At 47.2% G+C, this 24,002-nt stretch overlaps 1 protein-coding gene across 10 annotated transcripts in view; it reads left to right on the forward strand.

The window, feature by feature from the left end:
- Positions 1-21,182, forward strand: part of IKBKB (inhibitor of nuclear factor kappa B kinase subunit beta) — a 56,912-nt gene extending 35,730 nt beyond the window's left edge. For 3 of the 10 annotated variants that reach the window (XM_073902567.1, XM_073902560.1, XM_073902561.1), the window contains 15 exons: positions 1,240-1,364; positions 4,378-4,485; positions 5,654-5,783; positions 6,153-6,347; positions 7,013-7,127; positions 8,647-8,854; positions 9,315-9,466; positions 9,632-9,693; positions 10,958-11,067; positions 12,224-12,273; positions 12,383-12,482; positions 12,691-12,838; positions 16,041-16,168; positions 18,688-18,852; positions 19,850-21,182. In XM_073902567.1, coding sequence (XP_073758668.1) covers positions 1,240-1,364; positions 4,378-4,485; positions 5,654-5,783; positions 6,153-6,347; positions 7,013-7,127; positions 8,647-8,854; positions 9,315-9,466; positions 9,632-9,693; positions 10,958-11,067; positions 12,224-12,273; positions 12,383-12,482; positions 12,691-12,838; positions 16,041-16,168; positions 18,688-18,852; positions 19,850-19,856 — 1,803 coding nt within the window. In that variant the 3' untranslated portion in view covers positions 19,857-21,182. The remainder of the gene's footprint in view (positions 1-1,239; positions 1,365-4,377; positions 4,486-5,653; positions 5,784-6,152; positions 6,348-7,012; positions 7,128-8,646; positions 8,855-9,314; positions 9,467-9,631; positions 9,694-10,957; positions 11,068-12,223; positions 12,274-12,382; positions 12,483-12,690; positions 12,839-16,040; positions 16,169-18,687; positions 18,853-19,849) is intronic. The other 7 variants (XM_073902562.1, XM_073902563.1, XM_073902564.1 and 4 more) reach the window with 7 other exon arrangements.
- Positions 21,183-24,002: the final 2,820 nt, after the last annotated feature.

The following is a 24,002-nucleotide window of genomic DNA, read 5'->3' on the forward strand; positions in this document are numbered from 1 at the left end:
AGTAAGGAGGCTGTTGTGATGAGCAGCTGAGAGCTGCTGGTAGCAGTGAGGTTGTAGATCAAGAAATGCCTAGCAAGAGACTCAGTAAGACTTGGTAATAGATTGCTTGTTGATGGTAACAACCAGTAAAATTTTGGTTGAATCAAAGGGTCGGCAGTTTAATAAACAAGAAAAAGTTGAAAGCCACTGGGCTAAATGAGCTTAAATATTTTATCTAGTTCTTAGATAAAAAAGAGAAAAATTCTTTGAAGTCTCTCTGAGTGCGTTTCTGCTTCCTGCTTATCTCACCAACTAAAGTAATGGGCTCCATTGCTTTATGACCTGCTCTGTGGAATAGAGGTTTCAGAGTGGTGACCCATGGGGGGTTGTGATTCGGGCCCTGTGTCCATATCACGTAATTATGTAGGTCCTGCTGAGCATCCTCTGAGATCCTCATGGGCTCAGCAGCAGTTAAGCAGGGGGACCCCATGCTCTGACCAGGATGCTTAGTCAAATCCTTCACCTTCAAGAACTAAAACTTCTGTCCATAACCAGATACAGAGATTGATCTGCCCATCCCCCAATTTTTCCTCATGATTTGCACTCCCTGGCCCTTCCATAAGTGTCACACTTCTAACCAGACCATGCACGGTCCTGTTTCCCTGCCTTTGCTTTTGATGGTCCTTTCTAGAATGTCTCTTCACAGACACTCGTGAGGTGCCACCTTCTGAGCCAGGTTCCATTCCCACCTGTGCTTCAAAGCTTTGCTTGGTCACTCCAGCTCTCTCTGGGCAGCAGTCATGCATCTGGCTTTTTTCCTGCCTGATTGTAAATATCCCATCCCATTGTACCACCACACGTCCTGAGTCACATCAGTTTAGGAGATGTGGTCCGCATTTAATGTGTGTGTTATGCATTTGGTGTGTCTAGCCTGGTATCATTTTCCTTTGTTGTATGTAACTTCCCACCTGGACACGGCACCCAAGAAAAGGGTAATGATGTGCTCTGGTCTACCTAAAAATACCCCTAGGGGCCCTTGTATCAGCATCAGGCATGCATGAGGTACAGAAAAATTCTAGATACCACCAGCTACACGTGTGGTCCACCTCCTCCCCCTTGAGTGTGGACATGCCAGTGTCCTCTGGATGGAGTCAGGGGAATGGGGGGGACATGATGAGAAGGGCCTGTTGCCCCCTCCTGAGGAGGCTCCTCAGCAGCAGGAGCAGCTCAGGTGCTTCCCCACCACATGTTCTTCTACAGGCCCCAGAACTTCTGGAGCAGCAGAAGTACACGGTGACCGTGGACTACTGGAGCTTTGGCACCTTGGCTTTTGAGTGCATCACAGGGTTCCGACCTTTTCTCCCTAACTGGCAGCCCGTACAGTGGTGAGTGAGGGACTGGGGCCTGCGGGTGGGGCCAGGAGCACCCCCTGAGGGGGCGAGTGTGTCTCTCTGTCTTTGTCATGTCTTTCACCTGTTCCCATCTCACTGGGTGCTCCCAGCCTAAGACCTCTGTCATCTGTCTCCCATAGAGGATGTCCCTTTAGGATCCAGCATGTGGGCACTCCAGGCTCAGAAGTCCTAGAAAAGGAGAGCAGTTGTTAAGTGTTAACGTCTTTAAATATAACACCCTATGAACATTTGCCGTGTGTGCAGTGGCAACATGGCCGTGTTTACAGACCATTGCATACGTTGTGCACTTCCACTGAGGATGCTGTGTACTAGTAAACAAAGGACATGTACATATGACAAGTGAGAAGTATTTACATGGAAATGTATTATTGACATATTTTACTATACCTCAATAGAAATTTTTGTTTCAAAAGCATAAGAAAGTGGCTTAAAATATGACCCAGTATGTACACAAATAAGTTACCAAAAAAAAGATTACTTAATAAAAACTGAAGGATATAATTAAGGTTTTAAAAAATTATATCTTTACCTTTTTTTATTACAAAAATAAGTATTCATTGTATATGTGAAGGTTAGTCATTACCAAAATGCATAGTTCAAAAACATTGCCCTAAATCAGGTTTCATTTGGAAATAAATTTTGTTTTTATTCCCAGCTTTTGTCCTTTTGGAGCAGTAATAAGTTCACATGGTTCAAACTTCCAAAAGTAATAAAAGAGTATGCACCGAAAGTCCTCTCTGACCAATCTCCCAGCCACCTGGCTTCCTTCCCCACAGGCACCTGATACCACTGGTTTTGGGTGTGCTTCCAGGGATGTTTCAGATGGGTATAAGCAAATTGGCCTATTTTTGTCTCTTGGTTCATTTATGTGTTTCACCCCATTTTTACATCAATGATAGCATAATATGAACTGCCCCGCAAGTGCTCTCAAAGCATTTCTATGCCGTGAAAATTTCCTTCACACAATCCAGAAACAACCACTACAAACGTTTTTGTGTGTCTCCAGGCTCTTCAGTATATGTGTTATACTGTAAAAAAACCCACAAATAAATTACTACAAATACCCTCATATAACCTCTTTTTCAGTCTTGCTATTGAAAAGGGCTTTATGTTTTTCCGTTATTTATAATGTCTGTTCAGTATTCAACTGAGTGGCTATACTGGAATTTTTTTTTTTAAATTTATCCCTTGTTACTGGAAGCATGAGTGTTTTATAATCTTTACTTCTTAAAAGAGCACCAAGAATAATGTCCTTGTATGGAAATCCTTGTATATCCATAATTATTTCTAGTCCCTAGAAGTGGAATGAACTGATCAAAGATTATGCACATTTTAAAGGTTTTTGATGTGTATTAAAATGCTCAACAGTAAGGCTATATAAATAATGTTTCCACAGGAACATACAAAGCTACCTCTTTCACCACACCACTGCCAGCACTGGCTATTATCATTTTTCTAAATACCTTTCTGGAACTAATGAGAACATTAACTTTTTCAAAGGACAGGTATTTGCATCATGAATCATTTATTTATAAGATGTAACCTTGGAAATCCATTCCAGAAGAGTGGTTTTTGTGATGGCAGTCCAGTTTAGTCAATATGTATAAGCCCAACACTGGAAATGTAAAGATGATTGCAGCCAGGTCCCTGCTCTTCAGGAGTCTGGTGAAATGGCAAAGTATGCCCTCCTCTGGTGATTTATTTTAAAACAAGCAATACTTGTTGACCTACATAGGTTCTGGAACATTGAGGAATTAGCTCATTAATTTATAGTCACACCTGATACTCTAGCCATCATAAAAATAACTTTACCTGTACATCAGTAGTGTTTTTAACTAACCAAAGAATTACTACATTTCTGCAGTTCAGATGTTGAGTTTTTCCATTATTTTTAACAAGGTGAGTTAAAAATCCATTCGAACTGGAAGAACAAGTGCTATTTGAAAATATGTCTCTAATGTCTCAGCATCTTTATAGTAAGTCTGTTGTCTGCAGAATCAGCTTCTTAGAACTCCCCTCGCCAGTGCTGGAAGACCAGATGACACTTTCAGGTAGACTTCTTGGACCCCCAATCAGGAGCTGTTCAGTGGACTAGTTTGTGAGAAGTGTCTGTCTCATCTGCCTTGTAATGCCTCAGACAACTTTTTAAAAACTTCACGCTCTCAGTAATTGGTTATCTTTGAAGCATTGTTCACACTTAAGTTCTTTTCCTCATCACCAAAAAGCTTTGAAACTAGTTGGGTTTAAAATTTTTCTCCTTCAGGACGCCTGGGTGGCTCAGTTGTTAAGAGTCTGCCTTCAGCTCAGGTCGTGATCCCGGGGTCCTGGGATCTAGCCCCGTATCGGGCTCCCTGCTTGGCGGGAAGCCTGCTTCTCCCTCTCCCACTCCCCCTGCTTGTGTTCCCTCTCTTGCTGTTGTCTGTCAAATAAATAAGTAAAATCTTTAAAATTTTTCCCCTTCAAGTACTATTTCAGATGCATCAGTGCATCTGTGAGTTCTCTAAACTGGGAAATGTAAAAGTTCCTTCACCACTAGAGGTAACATCTAGCCATCTACATTTAGAGGAACATGAGTTGTGCATGCATGTGTTCATATTTCCCATCAATATGATACTCGTGCAGTGATCCTGGTTTGGAAGTTCTAATTTTATTCTCTGTCAAAACATGAGTTTTGTATGAGATAAAATGAAAAGTAGAGGAAATGATGAAGACACGCTAAGGGCGAGATCAGGAGTCGGCTGTCCTGGCTGTGGAGCTCTGGGCACAGGATGGTCGCTGCCTCCACTCCCGCAGGCAGTCCAGACTAGCCTCTGGCTCTGAAAGAAGCCATCCTAGCAGGATCCTGAGGCACTGACTGTCACCCAAAGATAAAATTGCAACTTGGGGGTATCCCGTACAGTTGTAAAGTGATCTGTTACAGATGTAAAGTGCGTCTTGCCCATTAAGTGACTTAGAGGCTGTAATTAAGGAGATGACATGTTCGCAGGCATTCCAAAGTCCGGCAGAAGAGTGAGATGGACATTGTCGTCAGTGAGGACTTGAATGGAGCCGTGAAGTTTTCAAGCTCTTTACCCTACCCCAATAATCTGAACAGGTAAGGCCCAGTGGCGCTTCTCTACGTAGTTCTCTTCCTCTTTTACAAATAAATGTTTGTGATGACATCGGATAGCTTTTAAAGAGGTTATCAGGATAGCATCCCGTGACTAAGGACTTGACATAACCATCTCCATCTTAAACTTAGAATGGATTCCCGCCCCTCACCCCATCTAGAAATCATCTCTTTCCTCAATTCACATAACAATTTATCTGTACCTCTTACCGCCCTTAGTAGCTTCTACCTCATATTACATTTGGTTTTGCATAGGGCTTATCTCCTCAACTGTAGGCCTTTTCAGGGTAGGGAATTATATTTTACTTCTCTTTGCACTCCTGTGTAGACTCATACTGTGTCTTAGTCAACAAATAAATCTTTGTAGTTTGAACAACATTACATTCTAGTCTTAGAGCCCAAATGTGGACACTTAAAATATTATTATCAGCATCGGGTAGTAGTACAAAAGAAAGCAGCAAGGCAGTCACACACAGCTGAGTAGCATGGATAATAATTACCATGGGTATTTAGAGAATGGGGAGAGAGGTATCGTGTGGACTAGAGCTGTGTGGAATGACTTTGGATGAGCTGGAACTTTCTGGAAGGATCTGGAACAATGTGCAGGACAGGGTAGATGAAGAGGAAGGAAGTTTGAGGGGGAAGGAGTGAGGGGAGCAAAGGCATATTCCAGGGGGCAGTGAGTAGGGTGTTGGCTTCTGTGGAGGCGGAGAGCACCTGTGGCCAGGGAGGAGTGTAAACTTTGTTGTGGGACCACGAGTGGTTTTTTTTGGGGGGGGTGGATTAACAAATCTGGCAGGATGGCATCTAGCTTGTGTGTGGGGGGCTCACCGGGAGGTAGGACATGCCTGCAGCGTTCAAAGAGTTTCACAGATCATTCTCATGCAGCCAGGTGGAGATCAGTCTGTTGACTCATCTGTTAAGACATCTTGGCTTTCAGGGGGTGTCGTAGCAGACCAGGCGAAGGAATAAGCACCTGAATCATTAGTTTGGCTGGAAACGTTCGCTTTCCCTCAGATTAACTCATTTTCAGTAATCACATATTGGCTGCCACGGATGTGTGTAGCAGTGAATGTACGTGAGGTCGCATGGGAGGCCACCTGAGAACAGCGTTGGAGCTATCCCCTTCCACTCCATGCTCTTGTCTCCTCAGCATCCTGGCACAGCGACTGGAGAAGTGGCTGCAGCTGATGCTGATGTGGCACCCACGACAAAGGGGCACCGATCCTGTGTACGGGCCCAACGGCTGCTTCAAGGCCCTGGATGACATCTTAAACCTGAAGGTGAGTGCGGAGCCAGGTCAGCCCCGAGGCAGCAGGTCAGGTCCCCGATGGGCTGTGGTAGGGCTTGGGAGAAAGAAGAGCGCCTTAAAAAGCAGGTCATGGGCCATCTGAGCAGTGGGAAGGGAGGCCCCGTGAGAGTGCTTGCCCTGGGCCAACTGACATTGGTTGTGAGGTGGTAGCTGTGGACAAACAGGAGTATTAAAGACCAGAATGTATGAACCTTGGCACTGGGGCTCCCTTCCCTCCCGCTAGCCTAGCCACTCTCTTTGTGTGGCTGGGAAATGTTGGGAGCAGCAGACGATCCAGGCAAATAGGTGGGCCTCTCTGTAAAGATGGGTTTTTTCCAGTAACATCTGGGTTGTGTTGCAGCTGGTTCATATCTTGAACATGGTCACAGGCATCATTCACACCTATCCAGTGACAGAGGACGAGAGTCTGCAGAGCTTGCAGGCCAGAATCCAGCACGACACAGGAATCCCCGAGAAGGACCAGGAGCTGCTGCAGGAAGCTGGGCTGGCGCTGATCCCTGACAAGCCTGCCACTCAGTGTATTTCAGATGGCAAGGTGAGCCCCTGCTCCTCACCGAAGGAGTGAGGAACACTGAAGTGTTCCTCGGACTTCGCCTCCCAGCTGTTCAGATTTCAGCTCTACTTTGTCACACAGTGCAGACGCCTGCCTGTGTTTTCAGTTGGAACATCAGATCCCCTGCATGGCCCCATGGGAGACACGAGTCCCTCCACGCTTAACTTGTTACTTCCAGACCGCTCAGAGTGCCTTTCCATTTCGTTTGTTGCCAAGCAATGCTTCATTCCTCCGAGTCAGCCAAAGCTTTGTCCGATGTACCTCTCGTGTACAAAACTGTGCAGACAGCCAGAGCTATGCACACCACGGCCCCTGCCCCAAGGAACTGATAAAGCCAACTTAGGAGAAACAAGCACTGGATAGGAAGGGAGATGGCGAACGTCTACATTGCACAGTAAAGACAACAGAGAATAGATAGAAAGTAATGAGTTGTAAATAAGACATCCATTTGGATAATAAGTCTAAAAGAAACGGGAATGGGAAATCTAGGCTGGAGTCATGAAGAAAGGCTGCATGGGCGCTCAGTACTTGCCCGCTGAAGATGCCGTTGGTGAACAGCAGGAAACACTCAGAAATCCCTGTGTTATTACTTGGAAAAAGCAGGGGTGGGAGCCACAAGATCTCATCTTGTTCTTGTTCCTTTGCAGCTGATTGAGGGCCGCACGCTGGACATGGATCTCGTCTTTCTCTTTGACAACAGTAAAATTGCCTATGAGACTCAGATCTCCCCCCGGCCCCAACCTGAAAGTGTCAGCTGTATCCGTAAGAACAGCATTGTTTTCTTGAAAAAATAATCTTTTGTAATGCTTGCGACAGGGTAGGAGGAGGGAGAGACATGGACCAGGGGAGGGGGTCCACACCAAGGAGATGAGCTTACCTGGTCCCCAGGGCAGCCTTCTTTACTTGGAGCCTCTGCGTAGCTCAGCCAGAGAAGAGGAAAGGGAGTCTTCAATTTCAGTGTCATAGGTAGAACTTTAAACATAGGACAGAGAATACTGCCTGCAAGTCTCTGAACTTGATCAAATCAGATGGCCATTTTACTTATTTTTGAAGTTTTATTTATATTTTAATAATACATGTACATGATACAAAAAAAAGCAAAAGGTACAAAAAGAATAAACAGTGAAAAATAAGCCATCCTCTCTTCCCAATTTCCCAGTCTCTTCCAGGGAAACTTGCTCCTGTCAGATTCTTGGGTATATCTTCCGGGAGTACTCTGCTCATATATAAAGTTGTGTGGCTGGGTGTGTGTACCCCCAACAAATGGTAGCATCAACATGTACTGTTCTGCACCTGTCTTTTTCACTTAATAATATATTTTAGAGATTTTTCCCCTGTTGGTGCATATAGAGCTCCCTAATTTTTTTTAATAAAACTTTTTTCTGAAGATTTATTCATTCATTTGAGAGAGAGTCTGTGGAGCAGGGGGAGGGGCAGAGGGAGAAGGAGAGAGAGAATCCCCAAGCAGACTCCCCACTGAGCTTGGAACCTGAAGCAGGGTTCTCATGAACCCTGAGATCATGACCTGAGCCAAAATCCAGTTTGCCAATGGAGCCACCAGGTGCCCTGAGCTCCCTAATTTCTAATGCTTGTATAGTATTCCATTGTATGAGTCTTAATGGACATATTAATGCATCCCGCATTACTACCACACACACACACTTACTCACTCACTCACACTTAAGAATAGATCAAGAGCCCAAAGTCTTAGTTCCAGACTTACTGCTTATTTAAACATATTCTAATACTACTGGTTGAAGCTGAATTTTTGGAAAAGTTCACGTGACCTTAAATGTTATAAAGCTTTCTGTTGAAAGCATATGAGCCTGTATACATGTGATTGTCTATACATGGTTCACAAACTGTTTCTTCAAATCAATATTTATTGACTGGTACATGCTTGTGCTATCAGTGGAGTGCAAAAAAAAAATGTATGTGACAGTAACCAGGCTTATTACCCAGATAACTTATGTAATAGCATAGTAGTTCTTTTTTTTTTTTTTAAAGATTTTATTTATTTATTTGAGAAAGAGAGCACAGAGGGAGAATGAGAGAGAGAAGCAGGCTTCCCGCTGAGCGGGGAGCCCAGTGCAGGACTCGATCCCAGGACCCTGGGACCATGGCCTGAGCTGAAGGCAGACGCTTCACTGAGCCACCCAGGTGCCCTGCATAGTAGTTCTATAACTAAAAAATGTGAGAATACCAATGATGTCACACGAGGCAGGACATGGTTAATGTGAGGGCAGTTATTTTCTGATGGTTGCATATGTCTCTGTTCCAGTTCAAGAGCCCAAGAGGAACCTGTCTTTCTTCCAGCTGAGGAAGGTGTGGGGCCAGGTCTGGCACAGCATCCAAACCCTGAGGGAGGACTGTAACCGGCTGCAGCAGGGACAGCGAGCTGCCATGTACTGTACCAGGCGGTCTGGGACTTCACTTACTTTAAATTGCTTGGTGGCTTTCGCCACAGGGAGGGGCCCAGAAAGCCACTGGTAGGAGAGACAAGAGGGAGACACTGGTTTGGATGGGCAGGAAGTGGTTGGCTGGGCAGGATTGACTTCATGAGGTTGAGTGAGGTCAGCACATGGAGCAGGAGTATAAACTGAGGGCCGGGCTGGCTGAACTAGGGGCAGAATTTGGACTGTGGAAAAGCTCATGGCAATTTGGGTCAGCAAAATTCCCCTGACTGTCATGCTGGGGACTGCCTGACTCCCTCTCCGGGTTATTGGCCCTTGCTGTGGTTCTGTGCCTAATTCCAGCCTTGGTGCAGAACCTCATGCTTGCTGAGGGCTAGGAAATTGTCTTTATGATTAGAGGTGGCTGCTTTTGTTATAACAATAATAATTATAATAGGGACCTGCCTTGGCCTTTGAGGTGGTTTTGGTATTATATAGGAAATGGTATTTGGATCCCAGCGATGCCCGAAGGTTCTGTTTCTTGTGGTCCCTGCAGGATGAATCTGCTTCGGAATAATAGCTGCCTCTCCAAGATGAAGAATTCTATGGCTTCCATGTCTCAGCAGCTCAAAGCCAAATTGGACTTCTTTAAAACCAGCATCCAGATTGACCTGGAGAAGTACAGTGAGCAAACTGAGTTTGGGATCAGTGAGTGTACTCTCTGCAATCTGTTTGGAGAGACCATTCCTGTCTTTTTTCCCCTCTTCCTGAGGTTTCTTTTGCTTCTTATAATTGAGTTCTTTGTTTCTATTTTGGTTCTGTGGTGTTTTCATTTTGTTTTTCTTTTTTTCCCTACATTTTTTTTTTTTCCAGCATCAGATAAGCTGCTGCTGGCCTGGAGGGAAATGGAACAGGCTGTGGAGCTCTGTGGGCGGGTAGGAGACTCATTTTATTTTATTTTTTTTAAGATTTCATTTATTTATTTGTCAGAGAGAGAGAGAGAGCACAAGCAGGGAGAGAAGCAGGCTCCCTGCTGAGCAGGAAGCCTGATGTGGGACTCGATCCCAGGACCCTGGGATCATGACCTGAGCTGAAGGCAGACACTTAACCAACTGAGCCACCCAGGTGCCCCAGGAGACTCATTTTAGATCCCTGTTCTTAGGGGGGTGGGGGGGGTGGGGGGGTGGAGGGTGGGGAGGTGCTTCTTACTACCATTTCTCACTCTGTCCTCAAATACTGGATCGATTTGTATGTCTGAAATCAGGTTGTCCTTGTCATGCTGTCTGACCTTAACTAGGCCTTGCTAGGAAGAGGCCAGGCCAGTAGCCGGCAAAGGGGGCCTCACGATGGCGGATGGAGGAGCCCCCCAGAGCCGGTGCAGACTTGAGTAAGGAGCAAAATGTGAAGCATCCTTGTGGGCAGCCCAGACCTCTTCCTCTTAGAAAGGGCCTTGGATGAATGATCGACACTCCATCCCGCCAGGGTTTTGCCTAGTTTTGCTGAGACACTAAATCCACAGGAAAGAAAAAGTCTAAGCGTAAAGTAGTAGGATAGCATAAATCAAATATCACTGAAAAGAGTTAATTGTGAGGTAAGGGAAGTAAGTATAGCTTTAGTGAACCCCACACAAATGAAGACTGAAGGCTCCATGGCCTTTTCTGGACTTTTTGCCATTTCCTGTGTGAACTTGGGTAGGGACCTTCACCTCTGTGTCTTAACATCAGTTTCTGTGAATCAATACTGACTTAAAGGTGGGTATTACATAGATAGTGCCTCCCCTAGCCACAGAGACAGTCCCACCTTGCACTCACACACAAAAGCTGTGAAACAGAGGAGACTGGGCCTCCCCCCCATGGGATGGACAAAGGGAAGAGAAAGGGATGCGCGTTGGGCATCTTCTCTATGCCAGGCACCCTGCCGGGTACTTTACATGCTGTATCTTATCTAACCCCTAAAGTGGCCCCTTTAGAAGCCTGTTTCATCGTGGAGGAAACTACAGCTCAGGGGTCAGGTGATTTGCCCACGGGTCACACAGCTAGACCCGGGCTCCAGACCCAGGCCATCTGACTCCAAAGTCTGTATCCCTTCTAGCCAATTTTTCGAGAGTCTTCAGTGCATTTGGAGGGTGTTCCCCGCCAAATCTCGTGCCTCAGAAGGCTCTCATTACGTCAGTTGACATTAGCACAGCTTTTTCATTAGGAGAACGAAGTGAAGCACCTGGTGGAGCGGATGATGGCACTGCAGACTGACATAGTGGACCTGCAGAGGAGCCCAATGGGGCGGAAGCAGGGGGGTACGCTGGACGACCTGTGAGTAGCAGCCGGGCAGCAGGCCAACCCGCAGACGCCCCAGACAAGCTTCTGCATGGGTGTTGCGATCATCCAAGGGTTCGAGTGTGGTTATTATGGCAGCTCTGTGAGACCATTCTGTAGAGCATGACCCCCTGGTGAAGCATCTTGGCATGTTCCAGGGGAGTTCCAGAGATGAGCAAAGGCAAATCACCATCGCTGTCAGCCTTCATTTCCATATCTATCAAGCGGCAAGCAGAACTGTCTGACCTCACAGAGTTGTGAAGGTCAATTCAGATGATTCAGATAGAGCATGAGTTCATAAACTTATAGGCTGTGATGGAAGCAGCCTTCGCCACAGTATCAGACCTCACTGTTCGTGCAGCCCGGCCTGATCCAGGCGTGGTTTGAAGAGCAGAAAGTACAACAGAGAAGGAGCCTGCCAGGTCTTGAGAGTTTGAACCCGGAAACTGTTCATTTGAGTCTTTATCAGGAATTTGGCCTTGGCTCTAGGAGGTGATAAGGTGTCCCGGCAACGCTGTCCTACCTGAAGGGAATCACACGAGCTCCCAGGGGGCAGGTGGGAGGGAAGCAGGCGAGCTGCATCAGACTCACAGGAGCTCTGGCTTGGGCTCAGCAGGGTCCTCTAATGCCTTTACTAGGGTTCTCAGGACCAGCAGCTCAAATATCAGAAATCTGATGATCTGGATTCTATATTTTCTTAAATTATTTAACCCTTTATTCTCTTTAGTTATCAAATGAAAGTCACCTCTGAAAGTGTCAGCCAGTTTCACTGTGTGGAGGCCAGAAAGGGATAGGAGATTGCGTTGCCCCTGGACTTGAGTTTTCAAGGGCTTAGGCCCAGTGATGGTACTGGGGTGGTTATTGCAGAAGCCGCGTGGAGAGGAAATTCCGAGGGACAGAGTAGAAACTCGCTTCCTTGAGACTCTTTCATTAAACCTTAGAGATGGTTCAGGTTTGATGACGAGGGCCATCATTTCCTTGTTGTAGGCTTCACCTATAATGTCTCCAGGGGTAATACTTTTCCCCAATCAAGACAATGCCAGTCTTGCTTCTAAAAGTCAGTAATTGTACTGCCAGAAATTAGTTAACCAGTGTTTCAGATGTGCTTATTTGACCTCACATCTTGACAGAGCTTCTCCTTTGTATGTTTCAGAGAAGAGCAGGCAAGGGAGCTTTACAGGAGACTTCGGGAAAAACCCAGAGGTACGCTGGGCATTCTGTGTGCAGCGGGGGCCTTGTTTTGTCAGTGTGCAGTGTAGGCGCTCTCTGTCAGCTGCCTTGAGGAACTGTGTGGCTCCTTCCCTCTCTCCAGACCAGCGAACGGATGGCGACAGTCAGGAGATGGTCCGGCTGCTCCTCCAGGCCATTCAAGGCTTTGAGAAGAAAGTGCGAGTGATTTACATGCAGCTCAGGTATACGCCCCGACTTCCCTCCCCGAGGGTGGAGTTCGGAGAAGCAGCGAGGCCACACGTGAGGTCATTTTCTCAGTCCCCTCTGACTTGCTTAGCCTGGAGAAAATTTATCCGCAGCTGCTGTTGGATTCGTAATTCCCAGGGATTATGTTCTCCTGCTTTTTCCAACCCCAATGCCACTGGAGCCTGTCACATTTACTCTTTACAGTAAAACTGTGGTTTGCAAGCAGAAGGCCCTGGAATTGTTGCCCAAGGTGGAAGAGGTGGTGAGTTTAATGAACGAAGATGAGAAGACTGTTGTCCGGCTTCAGGAGAAGCGGCAGAAGGAGCTCTGGAATCTCCTGAAGATCGCTTGTGTGAGTGAGCCCCACGACCAGGCCCTCAGCCCTCAGCCCGCCAGTGTCTCGGGGCCTTTCCACCTCTGTGCTGCTGTCACCACCCTCCAGGGGAGACCACAGAGCCACGGACCAAGCACTCAGCTGCCGCCGCTCCGTTCCTATTGCCCTCCTCCGGGGCCGGGCATGGGCGGGAGGGGTGGAGTCAGGCCTGCGCTAGGTGTACTTACTTCTGCCTGCATGCGTTTCCTGTGGCTACTGTAGTGAGGTACCACCACAGAGTTACTCCCTCACGGTTCTGGAGGCCGGATGTCTGAAACCAAGGTGTTGGCGGGGCTGGGCTCCCTCTGCAAGCTCTAGAGGAGAATCCCTCCTTGCTTCTTCCAGCTTCTGATGGCCCCAGGCATTCCTTGGCTTGTGGCTGCGTCACTCCAGTGTCTGCCTGTGTCTTCACAAGGCCTTCTCTGTGTCTGTCTCCTGGGTGTCTCGTATAAGTATCCTTGCCATTGGATTTGGGTCCCCTCTCAGTAGTCAGGGATGATCTCCTCTCAGGATCCTTACCTGCATCTGCGAAGACCCTTTTTCCACTAAGGTCACATTACCAAGTTTCCTGGAGTTAGGACATGGGTGGATCTTTTGGGAGACCTTCATGAAGCCCACTACAGGGCATGTCTGCATGACCTGGTTGATCCTCATCTGAGTCTGTGCTGCTTAGTATCGTCACCCGCACTCTCTTGCCCACTGTCTTACTGTAGATTTTATTTATTCATTTGAGAGGGAGAGAGAGAGTGCACAAGTGGGGGAGGGCGGCAGGCAGAGGGAGAAGCAGATGCCCCGCTGAGCAGGGAGCCTGACACAGGACTCAATCCCAGGACCTGGAGATCATGACCTGAGCCGAAGGCAGATGCTTAACCGACTGAGCCATGTAGGCGCCCCCTCCCCCCACCACTGTCTTACTGTAGCTGAGATTCCGCTGCATGTTGCTCACAGAGAAAACGGGACACAAAAAAGAGCCTAAGACAGAGAGGGAGAAGAGCCAGGTAAAGGCCATGGAAACCAGAGCTGGAGAGAGAGAGCGCACACTGTGCAGGCCGCAGAGAGGTTGCCTGGGATGAAGAGTGATTGAGTCACTGATAGTGTTAAAGAGCAAAGAGGAGAATGGGAAGATAGTTGCCTAAGGGGGAAGAGGATGCAAAGGTGTTGTTTTTAAGATCATGGACTGGAGCAGATTTGTAGGCCAAGCAGAAGGAGACAGTGCACTGGGAGATTCACAGAATCAGAGAGGCAAGAGACAGTTGAGTCTCTTAAGTCCTGAGAACAACGGCGTATCAGCATGATGAGCATGCATGGAAGGATCGGCGTTGGGAAGGGGTGGGTGACATTTCCTCCTGTAAGAAGGGAAGAAAAGAAAAAAGGAGAGTTGACAAGGAGAGAAGGTTGAGGAAGGAGAGGGAAGTTGAGGTATTCCCAGGGATGGCCTGCTCCACCATCTGCATTCATGTGACATTTATTGAGCACTGACCATGTGCCCAGGAGCTTAGGAATGTGATGAAAACTGGAGGTAAAGGAGGAAAGAAGCATGGTGCCCGACCCAGGAGCTCATAATCTGGTGAGGGGCACACACAGGGAAGTGAATTTGAATTTGGGGGCAGGAAGTGTTAATCAGCAGCTTTAGTGCTATAAGCTGAGATGTAGCATGAATGCAAAGAGCTACACCTGCTTCCGTCTTGGAGGGAAGCACAGGGAATGTTCACAAGGAGGTGTTGCTTCAGCTGAATAATGAGTAGGAGTTAGGTGGATAGGCGGAGATGACCTTCAGGAGGGAAGACTTTGCTCTATCAGAGGCACAGGACTTTGGCCTGAAAGAGTAGGTGTGTTCTGGGTGCTACACGCAGAGTGTTGTGGTGTGGGGAAAGGGTGTCCTGTGGAATGAACGGGGAGGCAGGCGAGGGCCACGTTACGCAGGCCACACTTTGTTTTGAAGGCGTTTTTGAAGAAAACACCACAGAATTTGTTTTTATCTTCCATGTTGCAGGAGGTTAAGCATGGGAATGGTTTGATCACATCTGGGTTTTGGAGAAATCCCTCATGGCAGCTGGAGAAGGGATTTGAGGCTTGGACAGACCTCGCCCCCGAGAAGGGCTGGAGTCTCAGAGCCCTTGCTGCACAGGATAGGACAGTGGGAGGGCTGCCTTCCTGCCACACTCGCAGGCCCAGGCAGAGGGGAGGAGGCGGATGGCTGGGTCTCTCCATGGGTGACGAGCAGCAGGGCAAAAGTGGGGGGGGGGGGGCTTGACTGACTGGTTAAAGCCGGATCTTGACGTTCAGCTGGAAGGAGGGATATGGAACCAGGGTGGGTCCCCCAGCTTGCGAGGCTGAGTGGGATTGAAGTCACACGGGCTGCGGCAAGCACAGGAGCCGGGTCCATGAGAAATGGCGAGGCCAACAGACCAGCGTTTGGCTGGGGCCGTGGAGAGGGGAGGGGCATGCAGTGCTGAGAAGGTTGACAGTGGGTCATGTCTGTGGGCGGTAGGCACCTGGAGCCCGAGCCACTGGTTTAACCTCTTGACTGAGGTGGAGTGGCTGTGGCAGCCAGCGGGCCGCTGGGGGTGGCCAGAGCATCCTGCTTTTCTTCTCGGCCGTCCCACAGATGATGCAGTTCACAGAAGGCCACTTACAAGCTTTTTGTGTGTCTCAGGTCTTCTGCTTGGAAAAGTGAAGCCATGTCTGTCTTAATTTCCTTGTTAGAGTTTGTTAAGCAAACTAGTGAATAAAGCCTATGAATACAGGAACTCAAATCTCCCCAATTTAGCATCTTTTATCAAAAAGTACACCTCTAGCATCTGCCTTCAGCTCAGGGTCCTGGCATCGAGCCCCACTTCTGGCTCCCTGCTCAGCGGGGAGCCTGCTTCTCCCTCTCCCTCTTCCTGCCGCTCTCCCCCTGCTTGGGCTCGCTCTCTCTCTCTCTCTCTCTCTCTCTCTCTCTGTCAAATAAATAAAATCTTAAAAAAAAAAGTACACCTGTAGACACAGAAAGATTTTCTAAGCCAAAATGCAAACTGTGGTCATGAGTAGGGATGTTGACTAATAATTCGTAGGAATAGCCAATGTCCTGGTCTTGTGATCAGTTGTTTCATGAGAAAATACCATGGTGTGAATGCAAAATTGGGATCGTCCCTTTGCTCCCAAATTCTATTGACTTTTTTTTGGTTTTGTCCTTTAGAGCAAAGTCCGTGGTCCCGTCAGCGGCAGCCCAGACAGCATGAATGCTTCTCGCCTCAGTCACTCGGGTCAGCTGTTGTCTCAGCCTTCTGCTGCCCCCAACAGCTTACCCGAAGCCGTCAAGAAAAGGTGGGTCACTGTTCAGCACCAGGCGTGACAGCCATGGGCGCATCGGGAGGCCATGGGAATGGAGATGCATGTTTATCATTGAGAGATTATTTCATCTGTCTGGTGATTTCACGCATGTTTTTCTTTGTGTTGGTTCATATGCTCTGCACATACGGTATTTTACTCTCCAAGTCCCTTGTAACTTGCTAGCTAAGTACTTTTCTGGTCTGAGGGTTGGATTACGAATTGCTTGATGAGGACATCAAAAGTGCTAGTCCCGTCAGCCATCACCTGTTGTTGAAAACCAGATTCCCCACAGGGCATGCCCTGTTGGCCATGCCTCGGTCATCTTGCCTCGTCCCTCTCACCCCCCACCACTCTGAGTTACCAAGCTACGGTTTTCCTCCTCCTGCCTGTTCTCACCCCCCACTCTTCCCTCGCTTTCCCCTCCTGTCATCTGGGCCACTGCCACCGCCAAGGTGGTGAGCAGAGCGTCTCTGCCTTTTCTGTAAGTCGTTTCACCTCCCTGCTTCCTGTCTAGTACCACCTCCAAGCCCTTTCTGGTCAAATGAGTCTTCACAGAATACGAGTAGATCAAGTATTTTCTTGGCCAGTAACTAGTAGTGGCTTCCCACTACCCTAGAGGATCCACGCTGAGCCTTTTCAGACATTTGAGGCCACCTCGGAGCCACTCTCCAGGCTGATCCCCTATTCCCGTACAAACTCCTGGCCTTGCCCAGTGGTTCGGAAAGTCTGATCCAGACCAGCAACATCAGCAGCATCTGGGCACTTGTTAGAGATGCAGATGCTGAATCAGCTGCTCAGGGGTGGGCCCAGCAGGTAGCTTTTCAGACGCCTGGGCTGGTTGCTGGTGCACACTGAAGTTCCAGAACCTCTGGCCAGTGTCCTGCCCTGGGTGGTCCTCCCACCTGCAGGACACATCTGTTTCCCCCTCCTCCAGTGCCCTGATCACACACACACAGAGCTCTCTCATCTTCGACCCCGGCGGGGGGGGGGGGAGGTTGCTTCTAGTTCAGCCCCATGCAGTTTCTTCAACACCTTCTGTGTGTCGGGCCTTAGGCACTGGTGATGGTTAAAATCATTCCCGTGACCCAGTCTTCAGATGTAGAAAATAGATTAATGATTGCCTAGGGCAGGTGGAGAGGGGATGGGAAAGGGCTAATAATGGGTACAAACAAGGTTTCTTTTTAGATGATGAAAATGTTTTAAAACTAGATTGTAAAAATTGTGTAATTCTGTAAGTATACTAAAACTATCGAATTATATGGTTTAAGTGGGTGAACTTTAGGGTCTATAAATTATATCTCAATAAAGCTGTTTTAAAAATTCTGTTCCTGTGCTTGGGGAGTTCATAGCCTCTGCTGTTGTGGAACTTACTCATACGTGGCCTTAGATTCTTAACTCTCCCCAACCTGCAGTGAGCTTGAGGACGGTAACTGGGTCCTGTGCCTCTTCCCTTGCCCTCTGGAGCTGGTACTGAGCCTTCAGACTAGTTAGTAGCCACACGGAAGGGGCTGAGCAAACATGTGGTCTGTGTTCCTTCCATCAGAGTGTCATGCTTTGCAAGGTGAGCAGAGTTCCAGGGCACTGTCTTCCTGGATTGGGCATAGTCCCTCCAGTGATATCCTAGAAGCTCTGGAAAAGTCATCCCGGGAGAGGTTGTCTGTCCATATCATGAGGCTGAGGTTGGACTGGGACAGCGGCTTGTTGTACTCTCCCCTCTCCCCCCACAGTGGTTCTTGAAAGGACAGGTGCATTTCTTATCCTAGAAAAGAGAGAGTGGATTAAATCAAATCAGCTTCTAGAACTTGCTTTTTCACAGATCTCAAGGAACTGTGGAAATGGTGAAATTTCTTGGTCTATATAATTTTTTTTTTCTGTTTCAAAAATTGGAAAACAGGTGATTTGTGAGATATCTTCAGATTTTGGCAATTTGGAGAGATTTAAATTCAACTATCTAGTTAAGTCAGAAAGCACTCATTTACTTCTAACTTTTCTATTAAAAAGAAAGGCTGGAGGGGGAGACGAACCATGAGAGACGATGGACTCTGAGAAACAAACTGAGGGTTTTAGAGGGGAGGGGGCAGGGGGGATGGGTTAGCCTGGTGATGGGTATGAAGGAGGGCACGTTCTGTGTGGAGCACTGGGCGTTACGCAGAAACAGTGAATCATGGAACACGACATCAAAAACTAATGATGTAATGTATGGTGATTAACATGACATAAAAAAAAGACATTAGGTAAAAACTAATGAGATCTGAATAAAGTAAGAACTTCAGTGAAGAAAAAAAGATCTTTTTCACAGTGTGAAATGGTAATGCTTATTTATGGCTGGGTGTGGGCTTCTGAAAAGTGCTTAACGAGATGAATGAGATTACTAGTCAGGACAAGGTGCTTTAAGACACTCAGTATCAAAGTAATTGTAATTTAATTTTTAAAATCTTGTCAAAGGCTCTGTAGCATATTATCTCTGAAAAATCACGTGGAGCATTTTCTAACACTGTGATCCTTTCCTTTAGTGAAGAACTGGTGGCTGAAGCACATACTCTCTGCACCCAGCTAGAAAATGCAATGCAAGACACCATCAAAGAACAGGACCAGAGTCTGAGGGTAATGTGCTGTGTGAATCCCAGCTATACCATATCCATCCTTTCCACGGCAAACCAGAAAAAGAAAACAGAAAGGCAATCCAGCATGTCCTCCGTCTCAGTATATGCTTATGCTTTTCTAGTACATATTATTATTATTCATAGTAATGCTAACAATTATTGAATCGGTGCACATACTTTGTGTGCAGTACTTCATTTAATCCTCATAACACTTAATTTTTATAAGGAAGGTAACGTCATTCTGGGAAGGTCTTTCTGTCCCTGTGGTTTCCGCGGCACTTCAGCATCGTGTGTATGGAGTGCTGTGCTAGACTTGGAGGATAGAACCAGACCCTGTCACAACCCCCTCTCAGGGGCTCAGAGCTTAGCGGTAGGTAGTACTCGTTATAGGGAAGCTAAGCTGACGGAAAGTGAGTCAAGATGCGGGTACATTTCAAGGCAAAGCTTACCTTGCTGAGAGGACCCTAAGTCATTCCTCAGATTTTAAAAGGCCCTTTCCTGCCAAGACAGTGACCTGCCAACCTCCCCCTAACTTCTCAGTTGTCAGAGGAATCAGACAGGATACTACTACTAATTGTACTTACTTCTTATTTATTCGAGTGTCCGTCTCTGGTTTGGGGCTTTCTCTGTTCTTCGTCGCTCTTCGTCCTCCTGCTGACAAGGGTGTATGTGGAGCATTTCCCTGCCGAGTTGCATTTCTGCCAGAGGAAAAGGAAGTCTTATCAGGCCATTTCATCTGGTAGGGTTGGAAATGGGTAGCTGAGATTAGCTCTTGGTACCACCTACCCACAGCGAGCATAAATAAGTGCTGTGAACCACAGGTAATACTCAAACTTGCCGTCTAGTTTCCATAGTCACAGCATCTGAGGGACTTCACGCTAGGCCAAAGGAAAGTTCCTGTACGGTTTTGAAAATGTAGCTTTAGCCCAAGAGTAGCCTGCAATAACAAGACTGCTATGAATGAGAGGATTTAAGTTTCCTTCTAAACTGTACTGGTCGCCTCCTGAGGAAGACAACTAACCTGAGGTGTATTGGTGGCCACTGTATTTTTAACGTGCCTGTTGACTTTCAGTCTCTAGACTGGAGCTGGTTACAGACGGAAGAAGAAGAGCAGAATAGCCTGGAACAGGCCTCTTGACTGTGTGGGTGGCCTTGACCAACTTGATGGGGCTGCCTGGCCTGAGGTCCTCCCACGGTGGCCCCTGCTATAATGATGTCCCAGAAGTCTCCGGCACCCAGACAAAGATCTCACTTCCCCATGAGTTGAGACATTCGCCATGGGCCAGGGGTGTGGCCCTCCGTGGGCACTACCAGCAACTTGTCTGCACACTGGAAGTCCTCCATCACAGGGGCTCAGCAAACACTGATGCCAGGCATGAGCTGCTTTCTCTGCTCTGAAAAAGTGCTCAAGGTACTTGCCCCCCAGACCATTGGACAAATGTCTAACGGGACTCTTTCAGGACAAAGTGTGAGGGACACTCGATGTCAGCCTGTCCCCTCCTGACCTTCCTGATCTCCAGAGGCCCCGATCCACCCGTCCTCACAGCTAGTGTCTCATCTGGATTTGGAACCAAACAGACTTTTAAATCATAGACTTGCCTGGCCCCATCCTTTCTCTTCCTCTTTTCATTTCACTGCTGCTAAAATTTCCCTTTTACCAACAACTTTGGTGGTTGTGCTCCCTCAGCAAGGTTGTAGGTGAACACTAGCTCTCCCCGCCACAGTCCTTTCAGCCACGGAGTGACTCGCGAGAGCTAGTGCAGACGAGCCGCTTCCTTCCTTCGGGTCCCAGAGACCACCTGGGAGTGAGTCATCGTGGGGAAGAAGGAAAGAAGAAAAGCGTACCTGTCAACCCCACGTCTGCCGACCGCCGTGCCTACAACTGTACTTGCTCAGACACAGCTGTGTGGGGCCAGTGATGGGACGGGGGAGCCCCTGCTTCTCATATCATCTAGCAGTATTATTAAATTGATTTATTTAAAAAATAGTTTCTATATTTTGTAACGTAACTCAAACATTTGTACTGGGTTCCACAATCTATTTTTACAATATTTATGGTTAGGACTTGGGAACTCGAAAACCAACTTAATGGAAAATGTCATGAAATTGAATAGCATGTGGATCAAATGGTGCCGTGTGGTCCTAGCACTGCTTCTTTGACATTTCACCAAACTTCTGTATATTAAAGCAGGAAAGTAAGACGAGTTCAGATGAGCACAAATAGGCGAGTTTGGTCAGAGAAGGAAGTTGGAATAGAAGAGTTTCACAAACTGGCTTCCATGGAAACAGTACAATGGGTTTCATGGTCAAGTAAGTTTAGGAAATGCTTCATGCTTTAATTGTCTCTTGGAGATTCACATTGTACACTGGCATATTAAAGTTTCTGAGAGCCCTGTGATAATAAACTGCCTTAACTGTGTAAATCTGTTTACCGAACAGACAATAGAGCCTTCCCCCCACCATGTGAGTGTAACATTTATTAACATCCCAAAGAGCTGGAGTTAGATACAGCATGATTTTGGAAATACTGGTGAGGAGCATAGTGGGAAATCAGACCACAAAGACAGGCTGGGATGGGGCCAGATTGGGGAGGGAATGAATGTTGGGCTAAGGGTTATGGGCTTATTTTATAGGCCCTCGGGGGTCACTGAAGAAGTTTGAACAAGAAAATGACATCACCAAAGCAATGGTTTAAAAAGACCAATGTAACTGGGATATGCTAATTGATTTTTTTAAAAAGTGAAAACTCGAGGTAGGACTTCTGCTTCCAAGAACATGAAGTAGATGTACTTTCCCCAATCCTCCCTTTAAGTATAACAAATCCTTCAGCATTTTTTATAAACAAATATAAGAAGTTGCTGAAAGGTAGAAGGCCAAAGACCAGCTGGAGACCTTGGACCTGAGCAGTGACGTGGTGGTGAGTGTCTGGGTTTTCCTTCTGCTTCATCTGCCCCAGATGGGTGCTGGAGAAGCCAACCAACAGGCACAACTAAAGAGCCTGCTCCCTCTAGTGGTATTAGACCCCCAGGGCTGCGGTAACAAATTACCACCCACCGCACGGCCTAACACAGCACAAATCTGGTCTCTCACAGTTCTGGAGGCCAGAAGTCTGGAATCCGGGTGCTGACAGGAAGCGCTTCCTCCGAAGGCTGAAGGGGAGATTCTTTTCCTTGCTTCCTCTAGCTTCTGGGGAGTCCAGGTGATCCTCCCCTTGTGGCTGCATCTCTGCCTCCCTGGTCATATTGCCATTTCGTCTTCTGCCTGTCAAATCTCCCCTGTGTGCCTATTAGAACGTTGTGACTGAATTTAGGGCTGATCTGGCTAATCCAGGGTAAGCTCCTCTTCTCAGGACCCTTCATATAATCACGTTTTGCCATGTAAGGCAATATTCACAGATTCTGCAGTTTAAGATGTGGACATTTCTTCCAGCGGGGGCCACCATTTAACCCACTCCAGCATACTATCTAGCCCCTCAAAATTCATGCTCATCCCACATGTAAAATACATTCACCCCATCCCAACATCCCCAGAAGTCTCAACCCATTACAGAACCAGCTCCACTACCAAAGTCTAAATGTCGTCAGCTCAGAAGTCCTGAATTTCATCATCATCATCACATTCGGGGAGACTTGGCATGAACTATCTGGGTCGAAAGTCTTCCATCTGTAGACCTGTGAAACTAGAAAACAAGTTACCTGCTTCCAAGATACAATGGTGAGATATGCATATAATAGATATTCCTGTTCCAAAAGGAAGAGATTGAAAGGAATAAAGGAGTCACCAGTCCCAAGCAAGCTAGAAATCCAGCTAGGCAAATTCCATTAGGTTGCAAGTCTTGAGAATCATTCGCTGTCACTTGAGGCTCTGCCCGCTGGGCCCACGCCAGCTCCACAGGCCTCGAGTTTGGGCCCACAGTGACTCATCGGCCTCTGTTTCTGTGTGCCCTCTTCCAGTCTCTGCCTTTGTATCCAAATGTATGGCCTCAGAATCATTCCACTTTCCCCTGAAGGTGCGCATATGTTTACAGCTGAGGGGCTCTTACCAACTGTTCCCAGCCTGAAGAGTCGGAAGTCCAACAGACATCTCTTTTCATCCTCTCTCTGACCTTTTCAATCCAAGCTGGTTTTTGTGATATTCTCAAAAATGTTGCAGGTCTCCTGTGTATGTTCTGAGAGTCCACATACCATTAGACAAAAAGCCCAGATCTTTCTTGGGCAACCCCATCTCAATTCCTGGCTTCTGCTGACATGCTTGAGTGAGTCTGTGAGTCACACACGTAGTCCGGCTGCACCCTTGTCCTACTCTGCAGAGGATGCTTTCCCAACTGTGAATTTCTTAATTTTAGCATCTTTTGCAACCCAGATGGGCTGAAAACCTTGAAAATCATCAAGTGCTGGTTTTTTGTTTTTGTTTTTGTTTTACAGTCCTTCCTTCATGTCCTTCCTTTTGCATTTTACTGTGAGCAGCAGGGAGAAATCAGGCTGCACTTTCAACACTTTGCTTGGAAATCTGAGCAGCTAAACATCCAGGTTCATTGCCTACAAGTTTTGCTTTCCACATAATGGCAGGACACAGCTCAGCCAAGTAACATTCATATTTCTACCAGCATTCTGTCGATGATGATATATGTATTCTCTGAGATGATAGAAGCTTTATCTACCATGCTCCTCACTTTCTTAGCCCTCATCAATGTCTTTATTGTCCTTTTTTTTTTTTACCCAAGAGAGCACATGCACATGAGCATGGGTTGGGGGGCAGAGGGAGAGAATCTTAAGCAGACTCTGTGCTGAGCATGGAGCCCAACACGGGGCTCGATCTCATGACCCTGAGATCATGACCTGAGCTGAAATCAAGAGTTGGACGCTTGACTGACTGAGCCACCCAGGCTCCCCTAATGTCCATTTTTATACCAGTAGTCTGCTTAAGGCAACCTAGGCTGTTTCTGTCACACTCTCAGAACTCCTCTAGCCTCTATCCGTTATCTAACTCCAAAGCCACTTCCACATTTTTAGGGATTTTTTTTCTTTATTTTTTTTTATTGTTATGTTAATCACCATATATTACATCATTAGTTTTTGATGCAGTGTTCCATGATTCATTGTTTGTTCATAACACCCAGTGCACCATGCAAAACGTGCCCTCCTCAATACCCATCACCAGGCTAACCCATCCCCCCACCCCCCTACCCTCTAGAACCCTCAGTTTGTTTTTCAGAGTCCATCATC

This window comes from Callorhinus ursinus, unplaced genomic scaffold (assembly GCF_003265705.2).
Source record: "Callorhinus ursinus isolate GAN/ISIS: 27379988/994484 unplaced genomic scaffold, GSC_fseal_2.0 scaffold17, whole genome shotgun sequence".
In the NCBI taxonomy this organism is placed as follows: domain Eukaryota; kingdom Metazoa; phylum Chordata; class Mammalia; order Carnivora; family Otariidae; genus Callorhinus; species Callorhinus ursinus.